Here is a 19689-nt window from a genome sequence, read left to right on the forward strand (position 1 = left end):
CCTCAAGAAGCGTCTCCACCCCCATCGTTCTACCTGGACACTGAGGTCCAGCGCTGAGGGCCTTCTGGCGGTTCCCTCCCTGCGAGAAGCGAGGTTACAAGGAACCAGGCAGAGGGCCTTCTCGGTGGTGGCGCCCGCCCTGTGGAACGCCCTCCTGTCAGATGTCAAGGAAATAAACAACTATCTGACTTTTAGAAGACAACTGAAGGTAGCCCTGTTTAGGGAAGCTTTTAATGTTTGATGCTTTATCATGTTTTTAATATTCTGTTGGGAGCTGTCCAGAGTGGCTGGGGAAACCCAGCCAGATGAGAGGGGTATAAATAAATTATTATTAATAATATTCTTATTATTAAGAAGTTGGTAAAATGTTGGTTGAACGAGGAAACTGTCGGGTGAATTTGCATCTGGTTAACTGACCGAACCCAGAGACTGCTCCCTAATGATTTCTCACCAGCGTGGGAAAAAGTGGTAACGTTGTTCAATGCCGCTCAGATTTGAATTTATTTTCTTCTATTCTGTCTGCAGCATTTTGAATCGATGCACACTTTGGTTTCAGGCCATCCTACCCACGCAGCCCGTTTAAAAACACCTAGGTTTCACCCAAAGAACGGCGTTTGCGAGCTTAAGAGGACACAGCATTAAAGGAAAGTGGATCGGGGAGGGAGAAGGAAAAATCAAAACTCGGACACCATGCATTTGGAGTTGGAAGGTCTTTGTGCAACCCCCTGCAATGTGAGGGTCGCAGCTAAATGCCCCCTGAGCCCCAGATCCTCACCAGTTTCCGCTGAGCCCGGTGCCATTGCTCCTTGACCTCTTTCCGACGCTTTTCATGCTCAAGGCGCCTGGTTGCCAGCGGCTGAAGAGGAAAAATAACAGGGAGGGATGAGGAGTGGCTAAGTCCTTTGGCTGTAACTGGGCGACTTCTGGTTTTCAACACTGCGATACAGTGGTACCTGGGTTCTCAAACGCCTTGGTACCCAAATGACTTGGTTCCCAAACACCGAAAACCCAGAAGTTCTGGTTTTTGAACGTTTTCCGGAAGCCAAACGTCCGATGCGGCTGTCGGCTATTGTTTCCGGGTCGCCTACACCAATCAGAAGGCACGCCTTTGTTTCTGAACATTTTGGAAGTCAAACAGACTTCCAGAACGGATTACATTTGGCACTTTTGTTTCTGCTATTTATTTTGCGTTTCTGTTTTTGAGGCTTTTTCGGTTCATTTGTTTTGGTGACTGTGCGGAACCCAGTTCAGCTACTGATCGATTGATTGATAGATTAAAGGTAAAGGTAAAGGGGCCCCTGACCATTAGGTCCAGTTGTGGCCGACTCTGGGGTTGCGGCGCTCATCTCGCTTTACTGGCCGAGGGAGCCGGCGTACAGCTTCCGAGTCATGTGGCCAGCATGACTAAGCTGCTTCTGCTACCTTCCCGCCGGAGCGGTACCTATTGATCTACTTGCACTTTGACGTGCTTTCGAACTGCTAGGTGGGCAGGAGCAGGGACCGAGCAACGGGAGCTCACCCTGTCACGGGGATTCGAACCGCGACCTTCTGATCGGCAAGTCCTAGGCTCTGTGGTTTAACCCACAGCGCCACCCGCGTCCCTTGAGCAGCCAAGTACAACATTAAAGGTAAAGGTAAAGGGACCCCTGACCATTAGGTCCAGTCGCGGATGACTCTGGGGTTGCGGCGCTCATCTCGCTTTATTGGCCGAGGGAGCCGGCGTACAGCTTCCGGGTCATGTGGCCAGCAGGACTAAGCCTCTTCTGGCAAACCAGAGCAGCGCATGGAAACGCCGTTTACCTTCCCGCTGGAGCGGTACCTATTTATCTACTTGCACTTCGACGTGCTTTTGAACTGCTAGGTGGGCAGGAGCAGGGACCGAGCAACGGGAGCTCACTCCGTCGCAGGGATTCGAACCGCCGACCTTCCGATCGGCACGCCCTAGCCTCTGTGATAGATTAGCTGATAGGTAAATCCGTCGCTGCCGCCGCATCTGAAAGAACAGGGAACATGCTCTTTCCACCAGCTCCCCTCTTACCTGCAGGAATGTTTCTGACCGCAAGGTGACGGCCGCTTGCTGCGAGTTGACCCCGAACTCGGCGTCTTGCTCCAGCGCCAGGGAGTAGATGGAGAAAAAGGGCATGAAAGGCTGAGGAGGAGGAAAAACGGGGGTCAGTTTGTGCCAGGAGCGAAAAGGACTGGATCAGAAGGCAGACAAAACACCAGGTTCTTCGGCCCTGTTGTCACGAAGTTGCCCCAAAACTTTAGTTCTGCTCAGTGTTGACTGAATTAAACAGAGAAATCTTGCATCGCTGAGCATCGTAGAAGTCATTTATGTGAAAAGACTAGAGCTAGGCAGTTGATGAATTCATAGTTAAAGAAAACGGCTAATTGTTCCGCTATAAATCTTAAAACATCACCTTAACTGCTCATGCTAATCACTATAAATATATTTTTGTACCATATTTTAACACCTTTCAGAGCATGGAAATGTGAGATAACAGGTATAAAAAATAAATAAATTCAGAAATGGCTACATCAGACTGCATTATGGGATAACAGTCTTACCTCCTGACTGATGGTCTGTTTGCAGGAATTAACCATTTTCTGAAGACCCTTGGCAAACTCCATTTCTGGGCAGAGGGAGGGAAAAGAGAGTGTATTTTTGTAAATAAAAATGTATATTTAAAAAAACCTTTCTTGCAAACTCTAGATTTCCCTTTCCTGGGTTAATGTTTCAGACTAGGACCTGGGAGTCCAAATTTCTTTTTTAATAATTTTCAGAAAAGGATGGCAGATTAAGTTGAAGGATTGTGCCGCATGACCGGGAGAATCAGAAATTAGGAAGGTCAAAATAAGGAATGGGGAAAATTTATAATTTATCTTTAAAAAACAACAACACCATTGCAAACAGTTAAAACTGTTAGCAGGACTGGAATAAAACTTGTAGGTTAATGGTGAATTTTGGGCATAGTGGAGATGTAAAAGATTTGGGCCGGATTTAGGTTTGATGAGGCCCTCAGCTCCTGAAGGTAATGAGGCCCTTTATATGTCCAGCTGTCCTTTGTCAACAACAAATTGTCGCTGGTTTTTGTGTTGAATATATGCTATATGGCAATTTATGGACCTAGTAGGTATCTCAAGCCATTTGCGCATCTTGCCCTGCAACCAGTCCATGCAGAATGTAGGCACCCTATATATAGAAAGGAGCAAACCAGGGATATTTTAGGGAGCAAGCGGGGCCCGTGACTGACATCAGTGGTAGCCAAATTTGGCCATCCAGCTGTTTTGGGACTACAAATCCCATCATCCATAGCTAACGGGACCAGTGGTCAGGGGTGATGGGAATTGTAGTCCCAAAACAGCTGGAGGGCGGAATTTGGCCACCACTGACTTACACCCTAGGAGCCTACACAACACAAAACACTGTTGCTGGATGTAGGTTTTATTTTATTGGTTTTTTTTATCTTATATTTTGGAAATGTGCATTCAGGTGTTTTTTTCCCTTTAAATTTTTGGGGGCCCCCAAGAGAGCGGGGCCCTAAGCTAGAGCTTGTTTAGCTTATACACTGGTACCTCGGGTTATATACACTTCAGGTTACATACGCTTCAGGTTACAGACTCCGCTAACCCAGAAATAGTACCTTGGGTTAGGAACTTTGCTTCAGGATGAGAACAGAAATCGTGTTCTGGCGGCAGCAGGAGGCCCCATTAGCTAAAGTGGTGCTTCAGGTTAAGAACAGTTTCAGGTTAAGAACGGACCTCCGGAACGAATTAAGTAGTTAACCCAAGGTACCACTCTAGTAGGGACGCGGGTGGCGCTGTGGTCTAAACCACAGAGCCTAGGACTTGCCGATCAGAAGGTCAGTGGTTCAAATCCCCGCAATGACGGGGTGAGCTCCCGTTGCTCGGTCCCTGCTCCTGCCAACCTAGCAGTTCGAAAGCACGTCAAAGTGCAAGTAGATAAAGAGGTACCGCTCCGGCGGGAAGGAAAACGGCGTTTCCGTGCGCTGCTCTGGTTCGCCAGAAGCGGCTGAGTCCTGCTGGCCACATGACCCGGAAGCTGTACGCCGGCTCCCTCGGCCAGCAAAGCGAGATGAGCGCTGCAACCCCAGAGTCGGCCACGACTGGACCTAATGGTCAGGGGTCCCTTTACCTTTACCTTACCACTGTAGTAAATATCCAGCACTGTCCACAACAGAGTGGACGAAATCGCTGCCACTTCCCTCCCTGCCTCCCTCGCCCTGCTCACCTAGGGCGGTCCTTTTCTCCAGGTAATACATGAGGTCCTTCATATACTTGGAGACATTCTTGGCGTAATGTAGAGCTGCCTCAACCCCTCCCTCGCACCTTTGCAGGAGGACGTCCACCTCTTCGGCCGACAGACGGACTGGGGAGGGAAAGGGAAGAGAGGCACGAGACGTAAGAAGCGGCTACCTGCAGGATCTAGGCCACGAGCCCATTTATATTCCCTTTTTTGTAATTAGTTTATAAGATTTTCCACAATTATAACAAAAACCGCAAAGCAGAACGACACACAAAAACAGAAAAAAACAGAAAAATACATCAACGAATGAAAAAAGGAACAATAAACAGGTAAACAATGACAACAAACTTAATTCTTCACAAATCCAAACTTTTAAACATCTTAGTTGACTTTCTCTAGTCCCTCCCTTCTGAGTTTCCTTGTAGTTGAAAGTAACAACCTCCCAATATCGTTATTAAACTAAAACAATTTCCAGTTATAATCCATCTTATTCACTTTTCTTAATATTCTAAATCCCTGTTATTTAATTATAACTTAGTTTAATCCTAGGCCTATGTGTTTCTTTTAAGTAATTTCTAATTTTTTGTATTACAATATTTAGTCAAATAGTCCTTAAATTTCCTCCAGTCCTCTTGAAACGCCTTTCTGGTCGTGGATTCTTCCAGTCAGGTCAGCTAGCTCTGAAAAATCCATCTATATTCTCGCAGGAGCCCCTAAGAACCCAAGAATCCGGATAGACTGGCTTGGGAGCTGGAGGTTCCATAAGAACACACAAAAGATCCTGTCTGCTTCCAGCAACCAGCTGCCTCCAACTATGGCTGTATCTGGCCCCTGAAGGAGCAGGTGCGCAGCCTAGGGGTCATTTTGGACTCTCAGCTGTCCATGGAGGCGCAGGTCAATTCTGTGTCCAGGGCAGCTCCATCTGGTACGCAGGATGAGACCCTTGCTGCCCGCTGTCTGTCTGGCCAGAGTGGCGCATGCTCTGGTTATATCCCGCTTGGACTCCTGCCATGCGCTCTACGTGGGGCTACCTTTGAAGGTGACCCGGAAACTACAACTAATCCAGAATGCGGCAGCTAGACCGGTGACTGGGAGTGGAGACCACATAACACCGGTCTTGAAAAACCTACATTGGCTCCCAGGATGTTTCCGAGCACAATTCAAAGTGTTGGGGCTGACCTTGAAAGCCCTAAATGTCCCAGTATCCCTGAAGGAGCATCTCCACCCCCATCGTCCAGCCCGGACACCTGGGTCCATCTCCCGAGGGCCTTCTAGCGGTTCCCTCCCTGCGAGAAGCCAAGTTACAGGGAACCAGGCAGAGGGCCTTCTCGGTGGTGGCGCCTGCCCTATGGAACGCCCTCCCGTCAAACGTCAAGGAGATGCACAACTATCTGACTTTTAGAAGACATCTGAAGGTAGCCCTGTTCAGGGAAATTTTTAATATTTTATCTTTTATTGTGTTTTTGATATTCTGTTGGGAATCGCCCAGAGTGGCTGGGAAAACCTGGCCAGACGGGCAGGGTATGTGTATATGTGTGTGTAGTTATAATTGTTAGTATCCCAGTAGTGATGTATGGAAGCGAGAGCTGGACCATAAAGAAGGCTGATGGCCGAAGAATGGATGCTTTTGAATTCTGGTGCTGGAGGAGACTCTTGAGAGTCCCATGGACTGCAAGAAGATCAAACCTTTCCATTCTGAAGAAAATCATCCCTGAGTGCTCACTGGAAGGACAGATCCTGAAGCTGAGGCTCCAAGACTTTGGCCACCTCATGAGAAGAGAAGACTCCCTGGAAAAGACCCTGATGTTGGGAAAGATGGAGGGCACAAGGAGAAGGGGACGACAGAGGACGAGATGGTGGGACAGTGTTCTCAAAGCTACCAGCATGAGTTTGACCAAACTGCGGGAGGCAGTGGAAGACAGGAGGGCCTGGCGTGCTCTGGTCCAGGGGGTCACGAAGAGGCGGACATGACTAAACGACTAAACAACAACAACAATTGTTATTATTGTCTCAATATACTGTTTAGATTAGGAGGACCTGCTTCCAAGCTTCCCAGAAAGGGATCTTGTTTCTGGTTTCCCCAGGGTAAATTCCTTAAGGAAATAACTTTAGCATGGCAGGGCTACGCTCCAGAACCCCAGCATGCTATCGCTCACGAAAGGAGCCTGACGTTCGAATATCTATGGCCCTATCAAGGTCCCATTTGTGGGGGGTTGGATCTATGCCCAAACATTAGTGAAACCGGTGCGCATTAGTGAAAAAGGCAGGCCAGACCAGAAAGCCACGAGCGAGACTCGCACTTACTCGAGGTGAAACCTTCCATGCCGTCTGAGATCCCTTCGCCACCTTGGGCAGGAATTCCCCCGTAGAGATTTTCCATCGACTGGGGGCGAGAAAACGTCGTTAGTCAAACGAGCGAGGGATTTCCAACCACGCAAAAGTCAGAGATGCACACGCACACGCATATCTGAACATCCTCAATCTGCGGTCCCTTGGTTCTCAAACGCCTTGGCACCCAAACAACTTGGAACCCAAACTCTGCAAACCCGGAAGGAAGTGTTCTGGTTTGTGAACCGGTTTTGGAAGCTGAACGTGCTCCGTTTGGAGTGTGGCGCTTCCGATTTGAGCGTTACGCTGAGGTCTGTCTGTTTTGGCTATTTATTTTGCATTTCTGTTTTTGCGGCTTTTTCCTTTCATTTTTGTGACTGTGTGGAACCCAGTCCAGCTACTGATGGGTTGATTGTGTGACTGCAGTACATTGTTTATCGATTTCGTTTTACGGATCAACGGTCGCGTTAAATAGCAAAATCCATGTCATATTGCTGTTTCAGGGCTTGTTTTTAAAATTCTCACGCGTTATCAAACTTAATCCGTTCCGGAAGCCCGTTCCAAAAACAAAGCGTTCCAAAACCAAGGTGTGCTTTCCTATAGAAAGGAATGCAGAATGGATTAATCAGTTCCAGACTTTTAAAAGGTAAAAAGGTAAAGGACCCCTGAACGGTTAAGTCCAGTCAAAGGCGATTATGGGGTTGCAGCGCTCATCTCACTTTTGGGCTGAGGGAGCCGGCATTTGTCCATAGACAGTTTTCGGGTCATGTGGCCAGCAGGACTAAACCGCTTCTGGCGCATGACAGAAACCAGAGCGCATGGAAACGCTGTTTACCTTCCTGCCAGAGTGGTACCTATTTATCTACTTGCACTGGCGTACTTTTGAACTGCTAGGTTAGCAGGAGCTGGGACCGAGCAACGGGAGCTCACTCTGTCGTGGGGATTTGAACCACCGACCTTCCGATTGGCAAGCCCAAGAGGCTCAGTGGTTTAGACCACAGCGCCACCCGCATCCCTTTACCAAGACAAATATCATAAAGGGGAGTGAGATGGGGATGCAGGCATGATTTTTGCACGGGTGGCGCTGTGGTCTAAACCACAGAGCCTAGGACTTGCCGATCGGAAGGTCAGCAGTTTGAATCCCCTTGACGGGGTGAGCTCCCGTTGCTCGGTCCCTGCTCCTGCCAACCTAGCAGTTCGAAAGCATGTCAAAGTGCAAGTAGATAAATAGGTACCGCTCCGGCGGGAAGGTAAACGGCATTTCCGTGCGCTGCTCTGGTTCGCCAGAAGCGGCTTAGTCCTGCTGGCCACATGACCCGGAAGCTGTACGCCGGCTCCCTCGGCCAGTAAAGCGAGATGAGCACCGCAACCCCAGAGTCGGTCATGACTGGACCTAATGGTCAGGGGTCCCTTTACCTTATGTTTGCTTTGCTGTTCTTGTGGTTCAGTTTCAAACCAATTCTTTGTATTGTATTGTGACGGCTTTTAGCTTTCAGCTATAAAGATTTCAGTCATTCGTTCATTAGCCGGGACGCCTCACCTGGTTGTGGTCACTAGGAGGGATGGAGAGAAGGGTGCTGCTATCTACTTCCCCCATGAGGAGTTCAGAGACCCTGGTTGGGGGGAGAAAAAGCACATTCATAAAGCAAAACTAGGGAGGAAACAAGCACATTAATTTTGCAATTTGCTCCAAATCGCTGTGGTTCGTTCGCCTCCATTCATTACCCAACGGAGCAGGGTGGAATCTAGATGCATGTAAAAAAAATGCCGTGAAGATGCTTTTTTTTTTGAAAAAAATATATTGAATTTGCCCTTAGCTCACCATGGCCACCTAGTGTCTCGTTTGTGCAGTGTGCTGAAAATGCACATTAATTTTGCAGTTGTGTAGCTGAGTCGCTTCTTCCTCAAATCAGGTTGTTCCTCCTCATTCACAAACCCCAAATCGTCTCCAGGTAACGTCACCTTGAGTTAATTTAACATCTCCCCCCCCCAAAAAAAATCAGGGACCAAAATCGCCTTCTGATTCCATCCCGCAAAATCACTAAATACCCAGGAAAATGTTTAGGGTCTCCATCATCTCTGGCCAAAGCCTGGGTATCACCGGTTGTTTAAAAGCTGTTGTAACCTCAAGCAAAGGCCGCCCAGCTGCCTCTAACCCCAATTTTTCCTCCCCTGACTGGGGGTTGAGCTGGATGTCCTCTAAAGGGCCCCCTCTGATTCCACAACCCGGAAGCATGCGCCTTTAGGGAAAGCACACAAAAAAGTCCTCTGCTTACGTGCCGCTGAAGGAAACGGCGATCATCTCCAGGGCCTTTTCGAATTCTCGTTTGTCAGTTTCGATGTTGGATTCGTAATGGAAACCTACGGATTATTATTATTTTATTATTAATATATTCATTGAAGAAGTGCAATGATAAAAGAATAAAGTGATACACAGGGGGGAGAGGAAATGAGGGGGGCACGAAAAAACAAATATGCATATATAAAAAAAGAAATTAAAAAATTGCAATGTAATATACTCCCATGCATTCTTACGAAAATTGATCTTGTGATATTACCCTAAGGTAAAGGTAAAGGGACCCCTGACCATTAGGTCCAGTCATGGCCGACTCTGGGGTTGCGGCGCTCATCTCGCTTTATTGGCCAAGGGAGCCGGCGTACAGCTTCCGGGTCATGTGGCCAGCAGGACTAAGCCGCTTCTGGCGAACCAGAGCAGCACACGGAAACGCCGTTTCCCTTCCCGCCGGAGTGGTACCTATTTATCTACTTGCACTTTTACGTGCTTTCAAACTGCTAGGTTGGCAGGAGCAGGGACCGAGCAACGGGAGCTCACCCCGTCATTGCGGGGATTCGAACCGCCAACCTTCTGATCGGCAAGTCCTAGGCTCTGTGGTTTAACCCACAGCGCCACCCGCATCCCACAATATGCAGTGCTTTTTTTCTTTTAAAAAATGTTTAGGCGTACTCTCATTTAGACTCAAGAAAACCACCATTTTATAGTTAAAAATTGGGAAAAATAAATACAGTAAGTGGGGAAAAAATTGGAGGACGATGGAGGATTTGTGTGTGAGTCGACTGGCTTGGCGGAAATAATAATACAGTGGTACCTCGGGTTACATACGCTTCAGGTTACGGACTCTGCTAACCCAGAAATAGTGCTTCAGTTTAAGAACTTTGCTTCAGGATGAGAACAGAAATCGTGCTCCGGCGGCGCGGCAGCAGCGGGAGGCCCCATTAGCTAAAGTGGTGCTTCAGGTTAAGAACAGTTTCTGGTTAAGAACGGACCTCCGGAACGAATTAAGTCCTTAACCCGAGGTACCACCGTACAAAGATTCACAAAATGTTTAGGGGTATGTGTACCCCTGTGTCTCAACCCCAGAAAAAAAGCACTTTCCTAATGCATATATCACATTTGGATTAAATTTACGGAGGTGGTGTTTTTTTTAGAAAATAAAGGTGATTTTTGGGGAAGTGAGGAATTTCAGCCGTGTGTCATTTTGCAAAGCATGCGACTGACCTTTGACTTTGGAGATGAGCGTCCCCGCCGCCGTCAGCGTCTCCAGCGTGTTGAGCAGAGGGTATTTGGCGACCACCTGCCGCAGGATCCGCAAGGCATCCCCCAGGCTCTCGTGGGCCAGCGCCCGGCGAGACTCCAGCCCGTCTGCAAAAGAGAGAGACCAGTTACGGCCCGTCGGTGCAATTTGTAGCACGCGCTGCGCCTGTTGGATTTCTGTCTGCCGTCCCGCTGATGCGGCAGCCCACCTCGCGGGACTCGGCAAGAAGGAGAAAACCAGAACGGACCCCCAAACAGCTTCCGGCCCGTCAGTGCAATCGTAGCACGCGCTGCGCCCGTTGAATTTCTGCCTGACGTCCCGCTGATGCAGCAGCAGGGACTCAGCAGGAAGGAGAGAACCAGAACGGACCCCCAAACAGCTCACCTGGCTAGAGTGTGGAGCCAATAACGGCAAGGTTGCAGGTTCAATCTCCATCTAAGGCAGCTGCATTTCGGGGTTGGACTAGATGACCGTTGGGTCCCTTCCTAACTCTATAGTTCCAATATTTGTATCTGCCTCTCACCTGCCTCTTGGGCTCCTTGCCTTCCTCCCCATAAGTCCCAGAACCCACAATTTCATTATCATTTGCCCCTCGGGGCAGGAGAGATGCGCAGGTTTCGAACGGGGTCAGAAATCCAGCCGCTGGCAGCGGTGGTGTAGTGGTTAGAGCTATGGAGATTAGGATCCCTGCTCCGCCGTGAAGCTCACTGGGTGATCGTGGGGAGGCAAGACCCCCTATTCCCCCAGAGCGCTATATTACCCAGAGCGGTTTATCAATCAATCTGTCTTGCCACCCCCCCTCTGGGAACTGTAGTTTTCTGTGTTGAGGAGAAATAGGGCTTTCCTTTTCAACTTGCTGCACAGCTTAAACTACATTTCACAAGATACTTTTTACAGGGTGCCAGGATGGCAAACTACAGCTCCCATAACTCTTTCGGGCAGGGCATATGCCCCAAACTACAGCTCCCATAATTATTTGGGGGCAGAGCATGTCCTCACCCCATACTACAGTTCCCACAATTCTTTGGGGCAGAGCAAACTACAGCTCTTGTAATTCTTTGGGGAGGAGCATGCGCCCCAAACTACAGCTCCCACAATTCTTTGGGGCAGAGCAAGCGCCCAAAACTACAGCTCCCACCATTTTTGGGGGCAGAGCATGCGCTCCAAACTACAGCTCCCACAATTCTTTGTGGCAGAGCAAACTAAAACTCCCATAATTCTTTGGGGCAGAGTGTGCACCCCAAACTACAGCTCCCATAATTCTTTGGGGCAGAGCATGCACCCCAAACTACAGCTCCCATTATTCTTTGGGTCAAAGCATGCACCCCAAACTACAGCTCCCACAATTCTTTGGGGCAGAGCAAGCGCCCGAAACTACAGCTCCCACAATTCTTTCGGGCAGAGCAAGCGCCCGAAACTACAGCTCCCACAATTCTTTGGGGCAGAGCACGCGCCCAAAACTACAGCTCCCACAATTCTTTGGGGAGGAGCATAGCCCTGTTCCCCCCCCAAACCCGGTAAGTTGGCAACCTCTCTCTGTCCAAGGTCTTCTCTGGAATGTTTCCCTTCCTGTTTACATCCAGGAAGGGAAGTTGGAAAGAAGGAAGTGACCGTCTCTTGCGCCATTGGAGATAACCCGCTTGACCGCTTGACCGCTGAGCCCCATCCCTGAACCATCACCCACCCAGATTGTATCTTCCGCCTCCATCGTTTCTGTACGTTCTCACAGCTAGGGAAGGAAGGCGCGATCGTCGGGTTTCGCCCCTAATTTCTCCCGTTTTCAAACTCGGGTTCTGCACGTATTGCACGGTTGCAATAAAAACAAAACAAAATAAAAACTAAACTAAACTAAACTAAACTAAAAACTAAACTGAAAACTAAACTAAAAACCAAACTGAAAACTAAACTAAACTAAACACTAAACAAAACTAAACTACACTGAAAACTAAACTAAACACTAAACTAAACAACAAAACGAAACTAAACACTAAACTAAACTAAAAACTAAACACTAAACTAAACTAAACACTAAACTAAACTGAAAACTAAACTAAAAACTAAACACTAAACTAAACTAAACACTAAACTAAAACTAAAACTAAAACTAAAACTAAAACTAAACTAAACCCTTACAGAAACTCAGCAGAATATTAGTGCAATTTCCCGTCTTTTATGCAGCTTTGACTAATGTGTGTTTTTTTCGGGTGGCGGCAATTTCCCCCAATATGTTTTATTTAGCATTTATTATTTCCACCTTTTCCTTTCCCCTGCACAGTTCACCCCCTCCTCAACTAACCCTCCTGCAGCGACCCTTCGAGGTAGCTTAGGCTGAGAGGCAATTGACTGCCCCCCCCCAAGAGATCATTCTGGCTCGGTCGGGACTCGAACCCAGATCTCCCAGCTCCCAGCAAGCGCACGACCCTCGCAACAACCCTGGGAGGTCGGTTTGGCGGAGAGAGGCGGCAGCTGTCCCGTCCCCAAAGCCACCCGGGGGCCAATTTCGTGGCTGGGTCAGAATTCGAACCCAGGCCTCGCGGGCACGGCGGCGCCCGACTGCAAGCCCGAGCCAGAGGACATTGCAGGGAGTTTGACGGGCACCCAGGCACGCCCGCGAAGGGTTTATCAGGGCGCTGCCAGCTGCCGCAAGCTTGGCGTAAACAGGAAAGGCGGGCGGATGAAAATAGAGGCAGGAAGTGGCAAATATCTCATCCCTCTCCTCGCGGCAAAGTCTCTTGCCACCGTCTGATGTGGCAACCGCCTCTTTCTCTGCCCACCAGAGCCCGTCCCCAGCTGGCGGTTGCAAAACCAGGCACATGCGCCGCTCCTTTTCCCCAAAACTGCCAATTTAGGGCCGCTGGATCCTATCTAACTCAATAGTTTGGGCACCGCTGCCATATAACAGGCACCCCCAATCTTCGGCCCTCCAGATGTTTCAGACTACAGTTCCCATGATCCCTGACGACTGGTCCTGTTAGCTAGGGATGATGGGAGTTGTAGTCATAAAACATCTGGAGCAGGCACCCCCAAACTCGGCCCTCCAGATGTTTTGGGACTACAACTCCCATCATCCCTAGCTAACAGGACCAGTGGTCAGGGATCATCAGGGGGTTTGGGCTGGGTGTTCACCAGTATGCGGATGATACCCAGCTCTACCTCAGAACCAGTGAAGGTCCTGTGTGAGTGTCTGGAGGCGGTTGGAGGATGGATGGCGGCCAACAGATTGAGGTTGAATCCTGACAAGACAGAAGGACTGTTTTGGGGGGATAGGGGGCAGGCGGGTGTGGGGGATTCTCTGGTTCTGAATGGGGTGACTGTGCCCCTGAAGGACCAGGTGCGCGGCCTGGGGGTCATTTTGGACTCACAGCTGTCCATGGAGGCGCAGGTCAGTTCTGCGTCCAGGGCAGCTCCATCTGGTACGCAGGATGAGACCCCCCCTGCCCGCAGACTGTCTGGCCAGAGTGGTGCATGCTCTGGTTATCTCCCGCTTGGACTACTGCCATGCGCTCCACGTGGGGCTACCTTTGAAGGTGACCCAGAAACTGCAACTAATCCAGAATGCGGCAGCCAGACTGGGGACTGGGAGTGGCCGCCGGGACCACATAACACCGGTCTTGAAAGACCTACATTGGCTCCCAGGACGTTTCCGAGCACAATTCAAAGTGTTGGTGCTGACCTTGAAAGCCCTAAACGCTCTCAAAGGCCCAGTATCCCTGAAGGAGCGTCTCCACCCCCATCGTCCAGCCCGGACACCTGGGTCCATCTCCCAAGGGCCTTCTGGCGGTTCCCTTGCTGCGAGAAGTGAGGTTACAGGGAACCAGGCAGAGGGCCTTCTTGGTGGTGGCGCCCTCCCTGTGGAACGCCCTCCCACCAGATGTCAAAGAGAAAAATAACTACCAAACTTTTAGAAGACGTCTGAAGGCAGCCCTGTTTAGGGAAGCTTTTAATGTTTAACAGGATATTGTATTTTAGTGTTTTGTTGGAAGCTGCCCAGAGTGGCTGGGGAAACCCAGCCAGATGGGCGGGGTATACATAATAAATTATTACTATTATTATTATATTTTTATTTAGGGTCCCACTGCAACAGCGACACCTAGTGGCAGAACAGACGTATTGCAATACAGTGTCAAGCTAGCAACCTCTAGGGGCAGAATATGCACAATACAACACAGCCTTATAAATAAATAACAAATTATTATTATTATTATTAACCCAAAACAAACGGCAATTTGTGGCTGGGCGTAGAAAGGGCCCCAGGACCTTCAAGAGCTGTGGGCCGCATCGAAGCTCAATCCGGCCCCTGACCACTTACCCTCCCGGAGAACCACGTCCCGCAGCTTCTCCAGGGGCTCAGCCAAGCGGGTCACGTCGGCCAGCAGTTGCGAGATTTCCTCCGGCTCCATCAGGCTGCCCTCGCCGCCGTCGCAGGGGCTGTAGGCCTTGGCGCCCTTGCCCAGGCCCCGGGGGACGGCCGGCGAGAGGGGGAACCCTGCGGCACTGGCGTGGCGGCTGAGGCTGGTGGGGCGCTTGAGGGTGCCGGCCGGGGTGGGCGCGGAGAGGTCCGCCAGGCTGGAGGAGGTCGAGGAGTCCAGGCCATCGCGGCGCGGCAGCTCCTAGGAAGAAGGAAAAGGCAGTTGGGTCACTCAGGGCAGGATTAGAACTCGGAGCCTTTGGGCCTGCCAACTTCAGAAGATCCAGTAGGCACTCAGGGCAAGACTAGAACTCAGAACCTGTTGCCCCACCAACCTCAGAACGCCTTGGAAGAACCAATAGGCACTCAGGGCGGAACTAGAACTCAGAACCTGTTGCCCCACCAACCTCAGAACGCCTTGGAAGAACCAATAGGGACTCAGGGCAAGACTAGAACTCAGAACCTGTTGCCCCACCAACCGCAGAATGCCTTGGAAGAACCAATAGGGACTCAGGGCGGAACTAGAACTCAGAACCTGTTGCCCCACCAACCTCAGAATGCCTTGGAAGAACCAATAGGGACTCAGGGCGGAACTAGAACTCAGAACCTGTTGCCCCACCAACCTCAGAAAGCCTTGGAAGAACCAATAGGCACTCAGGGCGGAACTAGAACTCAGAACCTGTTGCCCCACCAACTGCAGAACGCCTTGGAAGAACCAATAGGCACTCAGGGCGGAACTAGAACTCAGAACCTGTTGCCCCACCAACCTCAGAACTCATTGGAAGAAGCAAAAGGCACTCGGGTCACTCTTTGTTTTGAATTTGGGGGAAATTTCAATTTTAAGAAATAAGAATAGGTGTTTGTGGGAGGGGGAGTCTTGATTCGTTTCTTTTGGGAAAGTGTCACTTTTGTGAAATTTTCAGATTTAATAAGAAGAGGCATTTGTGCGAGAGGGGGGGTTATTCGTTTGTTCTGACTTTTGGAAAAATTTCAAATTTAAGTAAAAATACTAAGTGTTTGTGGGATTGGCGGTCTTGATTGGTTTTGACTTTTGGATAAGTTTGACTTTTGAAATTTAAGAAAAAAGAATGGGCGTTATGATAAGTGCAGTGAATTAATTGTGATTCGGGAATTTGTCGAATCCTCTTTTTGAACACCCGAAGGTTCACGCGGGCGGAAAAAGGTCCAGCCCTTTGCCGCAGAAAAATCCACACTCTGCAAATTATTCCACGGAGCGGTTGAGTCTCGTGGTATCTTAGGAACCACAATTGCTCAACAGCGATGACTTTGGCTTTGACGTCAATCTTGGCCGGCACTTGAGAAACCGTAGCCGTATGACCTCTGGCCAAAAATTATATATTTTAAAAAAAGATGTTTTGGGACTACAACTCCCATCATCCCTAGATAGCAAGACCAGTGGTCAGGGATGATGGGAATTGTAGTCCCCAAACATCTTTTTTTTAAAATACAGAATTTTGTATTAGTTTTTTTAACATATCATTTTCAACAGTCGTTAAACATACTTTTACATCTCATTCAAATTTTTGACTTCCATCAATCCCGTCTGAAAATTTTCCAATCTAATCTCTCAGTATGCATTTCTTATCTTCCCTATTACATTTCAAACTCATAACCAATCTCTCTCTCTTTTTCTACTTTGTAACACTTCATATATTTCTCCTTGCAAAACTTCTTGGAGTTCTACTAGCGTAATTTGCTGATTACAGTTGCTCTTCGAATAATTCATATACTTCTTCCAATCTTCTGTAAATCTCTGGTCCCGCAGGTTTCGAATCCTTCCTGTCATTTTGTCCAATTCTGCGTAGTCCATTAATTTCGTCTGCCATTCTTCTTTCGTCGGAATTTCTTCTTGCTTCCATTTCTGGGCTAACAATACTCTTTATTGGACGTATGAATTTGTTTCCTGAATTGCAGAATTGGGCAAAATTGTAGTCCCAAAACATCTGGAGGGCCGAGTTTGCCTATGCCTGCTTTAGGTCATGGGTCGTCAAACTGAGGCCCGGGGGCCGGATCCAGCCCGATCACCTTCTCAGTCCGGCCCGCGGACGGTCCAGGAACCAGCGTGTTTTTAAATGAGTAGAATGTGTCCTTTTCTTTAAAATGCATCTCTGGGTTATTTGTGGGGCATAGGAATTCATTCATATTTTTTTTTTCCAAAATATAGTCTGGCCCTCCACAAGCTCTGAGGGACGGTGGACCGGCCCCCAGCTGAAAACGTTTGCTGACCCCTGGCCTTAGGCCATATGCGAGCTGCTGGCTTTATGGGACATCATGGAATTATAGAATTGTAGACTTGGAAGTCATTCCCAAGAGTGGCTGGGGAAACTCAGCCAGATGGGCGGGGTATTAATAATAATAATAATAATAATAATAATAATAATAATAATAAATTATTATTTACACTCCACCAAGCTGGCTGGGTTTCCCCAGCCACTCTGGGCGGCTCCCAACAGAATATTAAAAACACAATAAAACATCTGACATTAAAAGCTTCCCTAAGCAGGGCTGCCTTCAGATGTCTTCTAAAAGTCAGATAGTTGCTTATTTCCTTGACATCTGACGAGAGGGCGTTCCACAGGGCGGGCGCCACCACCGAGAAGGCCCTCTGCCTGGTTCCCTGCAACCTCGCTTCTCGCAGGGAGGGAACCGCCAGAAGGCCCTCGGGAGATGGACCCTGGTGTCCGGGCAGAACGATGGGGGTGGAGACGCTCCTTCAGGGATTCTGGGCCATTTAGGGCTTTCAAGGTCAGCACCAACACTTTGAATTGTGCTCGGAAACGTCCTGGGAGCCAATGTAGGTCTTTCAGGACCGGTGTTATGTGGTCTCGGCGGCCATTCCCAGTCCCCAGTCTAGCTGCCGCATTCTGGATTAGTTGTAGTTTCCGGGTCACCTTCAAAGGTAGCCCCACGTAGAGCGCATGGCAGTAGTCCAAGCGGGAGATAACCAGAGCATGCACCACTCTGGAGAGACAGTCTGCGGGCAGGGAGGGTCTCATCCTGCGTACCAGATGGAGCTGCCCTGGACACAGAATTGACCTGCGCCTCCATGGACGGCTGTGAGTCCAAAATGACCGTCAGTCCCCTATGGTCTCTGCGGCCTCTCCCAGTCCCCAGTCTGGCTGCCGCATTCTGGATTAGTTGCAGTTTCCGGGTCACCTTCAAAGGCAGCCCCACGGAGAGCGCATGGCAGTAGTCCAAGCCTCCGAGAAGGAGAGTCCACCTTCCGTCCCACAGTCGAACAGCTCTTCCCGTCAGAAAGTCATTCCTGACGTTGAGTCGGAACCTCCTTTCTCGTGGCTTGAAGCCACGGATTCGAGTCCTGCCCCCGATTCGGACGACTAGATTCCGGCTCAATGTGGGGAAGAACTTTCCGGTGTCATTCGACCATGGGACGGTCTCCTTGGAGGCTTTTAAGCAGAGTTCGGATGGCCATCTTTCCGGGATCCTTGAGCCGAGATTCCTGCATTGCAAAGCGGGTTGGGATGGATGACCCTCGGACCCCTTTCCGACGCGACGAGAGCCACCTTAGAAAAGGCGTTTATCTCTTACATCTGGGGGGTCTGGGAACCTCCTTTGGCCAAAGGACCGCTTCTGCTTCCAGAAAACCTCTGCTGGGGTTAGCAGCCAATATAGGTGGGAAAAAACATCCTTATTTGCTCACACAAAATCTCTCATTCCTCCTTGCAGCCAGCTGAAAACATTCAAGGAGGGTGCAAAGCAATGGGGGTGTGGCCTGAGGTGAAGGGGTGTGGCCTGAGGAGGGGCGTGGCCACCAGACAGAGACACCTGGGATACTGTGATGTACATAGTTAGCAAATATTATCGTCGTTTTAATAATACGGCTTCCACTTTTAGCCCCGCTTTTAATTCGAAGGGTGCAATGACTCAGAGCAGGGAGACCACCTTTGTGTAACTTCACGTATGTTTCCACATGGATCTGTGATATATACCGTATTTTCGGCTCTATAAGACTCACCTTTTCCCTCCTAAAAAGTAAGGGGAAATGTGTGAGCGTCTTATAGAGCGAGTGCAGGCTGCGCAGCTATCCCAGAAGCCAGAACAGCAAGAGGGATTGCTGCTTTCACTGCGCAGCGATCCCTCTTGCTGTTCTGACTTCTGAGATTCAGAATTTTTTTTCTTGTTTTCCTCCTCCAAAAATTAGGTGCGTCTTGTGGTCTGGTGCATCTTATAGAGTGAAAAATACAGTGTGTGTGTGCATATATATATATATATATATTGGTAATTTTACGATATACAATATCTTTATTGTCATTGTCCCATGCAGAACAATGAAATTGAAAATCTACATAAACCCCTAAAAACTCGGAAACCCCATTTTAAAATACAATATACTATAGAGACTCCTTATGCTGTGTTTAGAACCAGAATCGCATTTGCGTAGAAACTGTTTCTCAGGCGGCTAGTCCTAGTCTTTATAACCCTGTACCTTCTTCCAGAAGGCAGAAGCTGAAAGAGATCATTTCCGGGGTGCGCACTATCCTGCGCTATCTCTGCCGCTTTCTTATGGCACCTGGAAGTATAGATTTGATCCAGGGTGGGAAGAGGGCACCCAATTATTCTCTCTGCAGTCTTTACAACCCTGGACAGCACTGTTTTTCACCTGGCCGTGCAGCTCCCAAACCACACACACAGACCATAAGTTAATACACTCTCCACAGTGCAATGGTAAAATGCCATCAAGAGGTCCTTGGAGAGATTGTTTTTCCGGAGGATTCTCAGAAAATATAACCTCTGCTGTGCTCTCTTCATCGGGTCTTTGCTGTTGAAGAGAGCACAACATATTTTTTAAATCAAATTTAATCAAAAAAAGATTAAAAATATATATAAACGTACAACAAACAACGATTAAGACTCCGAATATCCAGATTTTTCTGAATCTCCTGGCTGCCCCTCATCCCTTCCACGGGGCCTAGTGATAATATTTATGACGACATTTCAATATTTATCCAGTTTTTCCCCTTCTAAATTAGCCACACTTTCCATTACTTTACAAGTGTGGTTAAAATCCTGCCAGTGTTCTTGCAGTGGTCTCATAAATAAATCACAAACTTTTCCCGTTGTTTTTTTAAAAGTTATGGTCTTTGCGATTT

The 19689-nt window shown here is 48.8% G+C and overlaps 2 protein-coding genes and 1 long non-coding RNA gene across 6 annotated transcripts in view; 2 read left to right on the plus strand and 1 right to left on the minus strand.

Moving 5' to 3' along the window:
* Positions 1–19689, plus strand: part of LOC310753633 — a 192081-nt gene that overhangs the window by 136554 nt on the left and 35838 nt on the right. The gene's annotated exons all lie outside the window — the stretch shown is intronic.
* Positions 1–19689, plus strand: part of RNF126 (ring finger protein 126) — a 767042-nt gene that overhangs the window by 68073 nt on the left and 679280 nt on the right. The window lies entirely within an intron of this gene.
* The window catches only part of ARHGAP45 (Rho GTPase activating protein 45), a 49628-nt gene that overhangs the window by 24388 nt on the left and 5551 nt on the right, over positions 1–19689 (minus strand). For all 4 annotated transcript variants that reach the window (XM_083594393.1, XM_083594391.1, XM_083594390.1 and 1 more), the window contains exons 2-10: positions 14459–14759; positions 10113–10256; positions 8872–8956; positions 8136–8208; positions 6572–6650; positions 4253–4390; positions 2569–2633; positions 2039–2149; positions 776–856 (exon numbers count right to left, since the gene is read on the minus strand). In XM_083594393.1, the coding sequence (XP_083450519.1) occupies positions 776–856; positions 2039–2149; positions 2569–2633; positions 4253–4390; positions 6572–6650; positions 8136–8208; positions 8872–8956; positions 10113–10256; positions 14459–14759 (1077 nt within the window). The remainder of the gene's footprint in view (positions 1–775; positions 857–2038; positions 2150–2568; positions 2634–4252; positions 4391–6571; positions 6651–8135; positions 8209–8871; positions 8957–10112; positions 10257–14458; positions 14760–19689) is intronic.

The sequence above is a fragment of the Podarcis filfolensis genome (assembly GCF_964270895.1).
Source record: "Podarcis filfolensis genome assembly, chromosome: 18".
Classification (NCBI taxonomy): Eukaryota; Metazoa; Chordata; class Lepidosauria; order Squamata; family Lacertidae; genus Podarcis; species Podarcis filfolensis.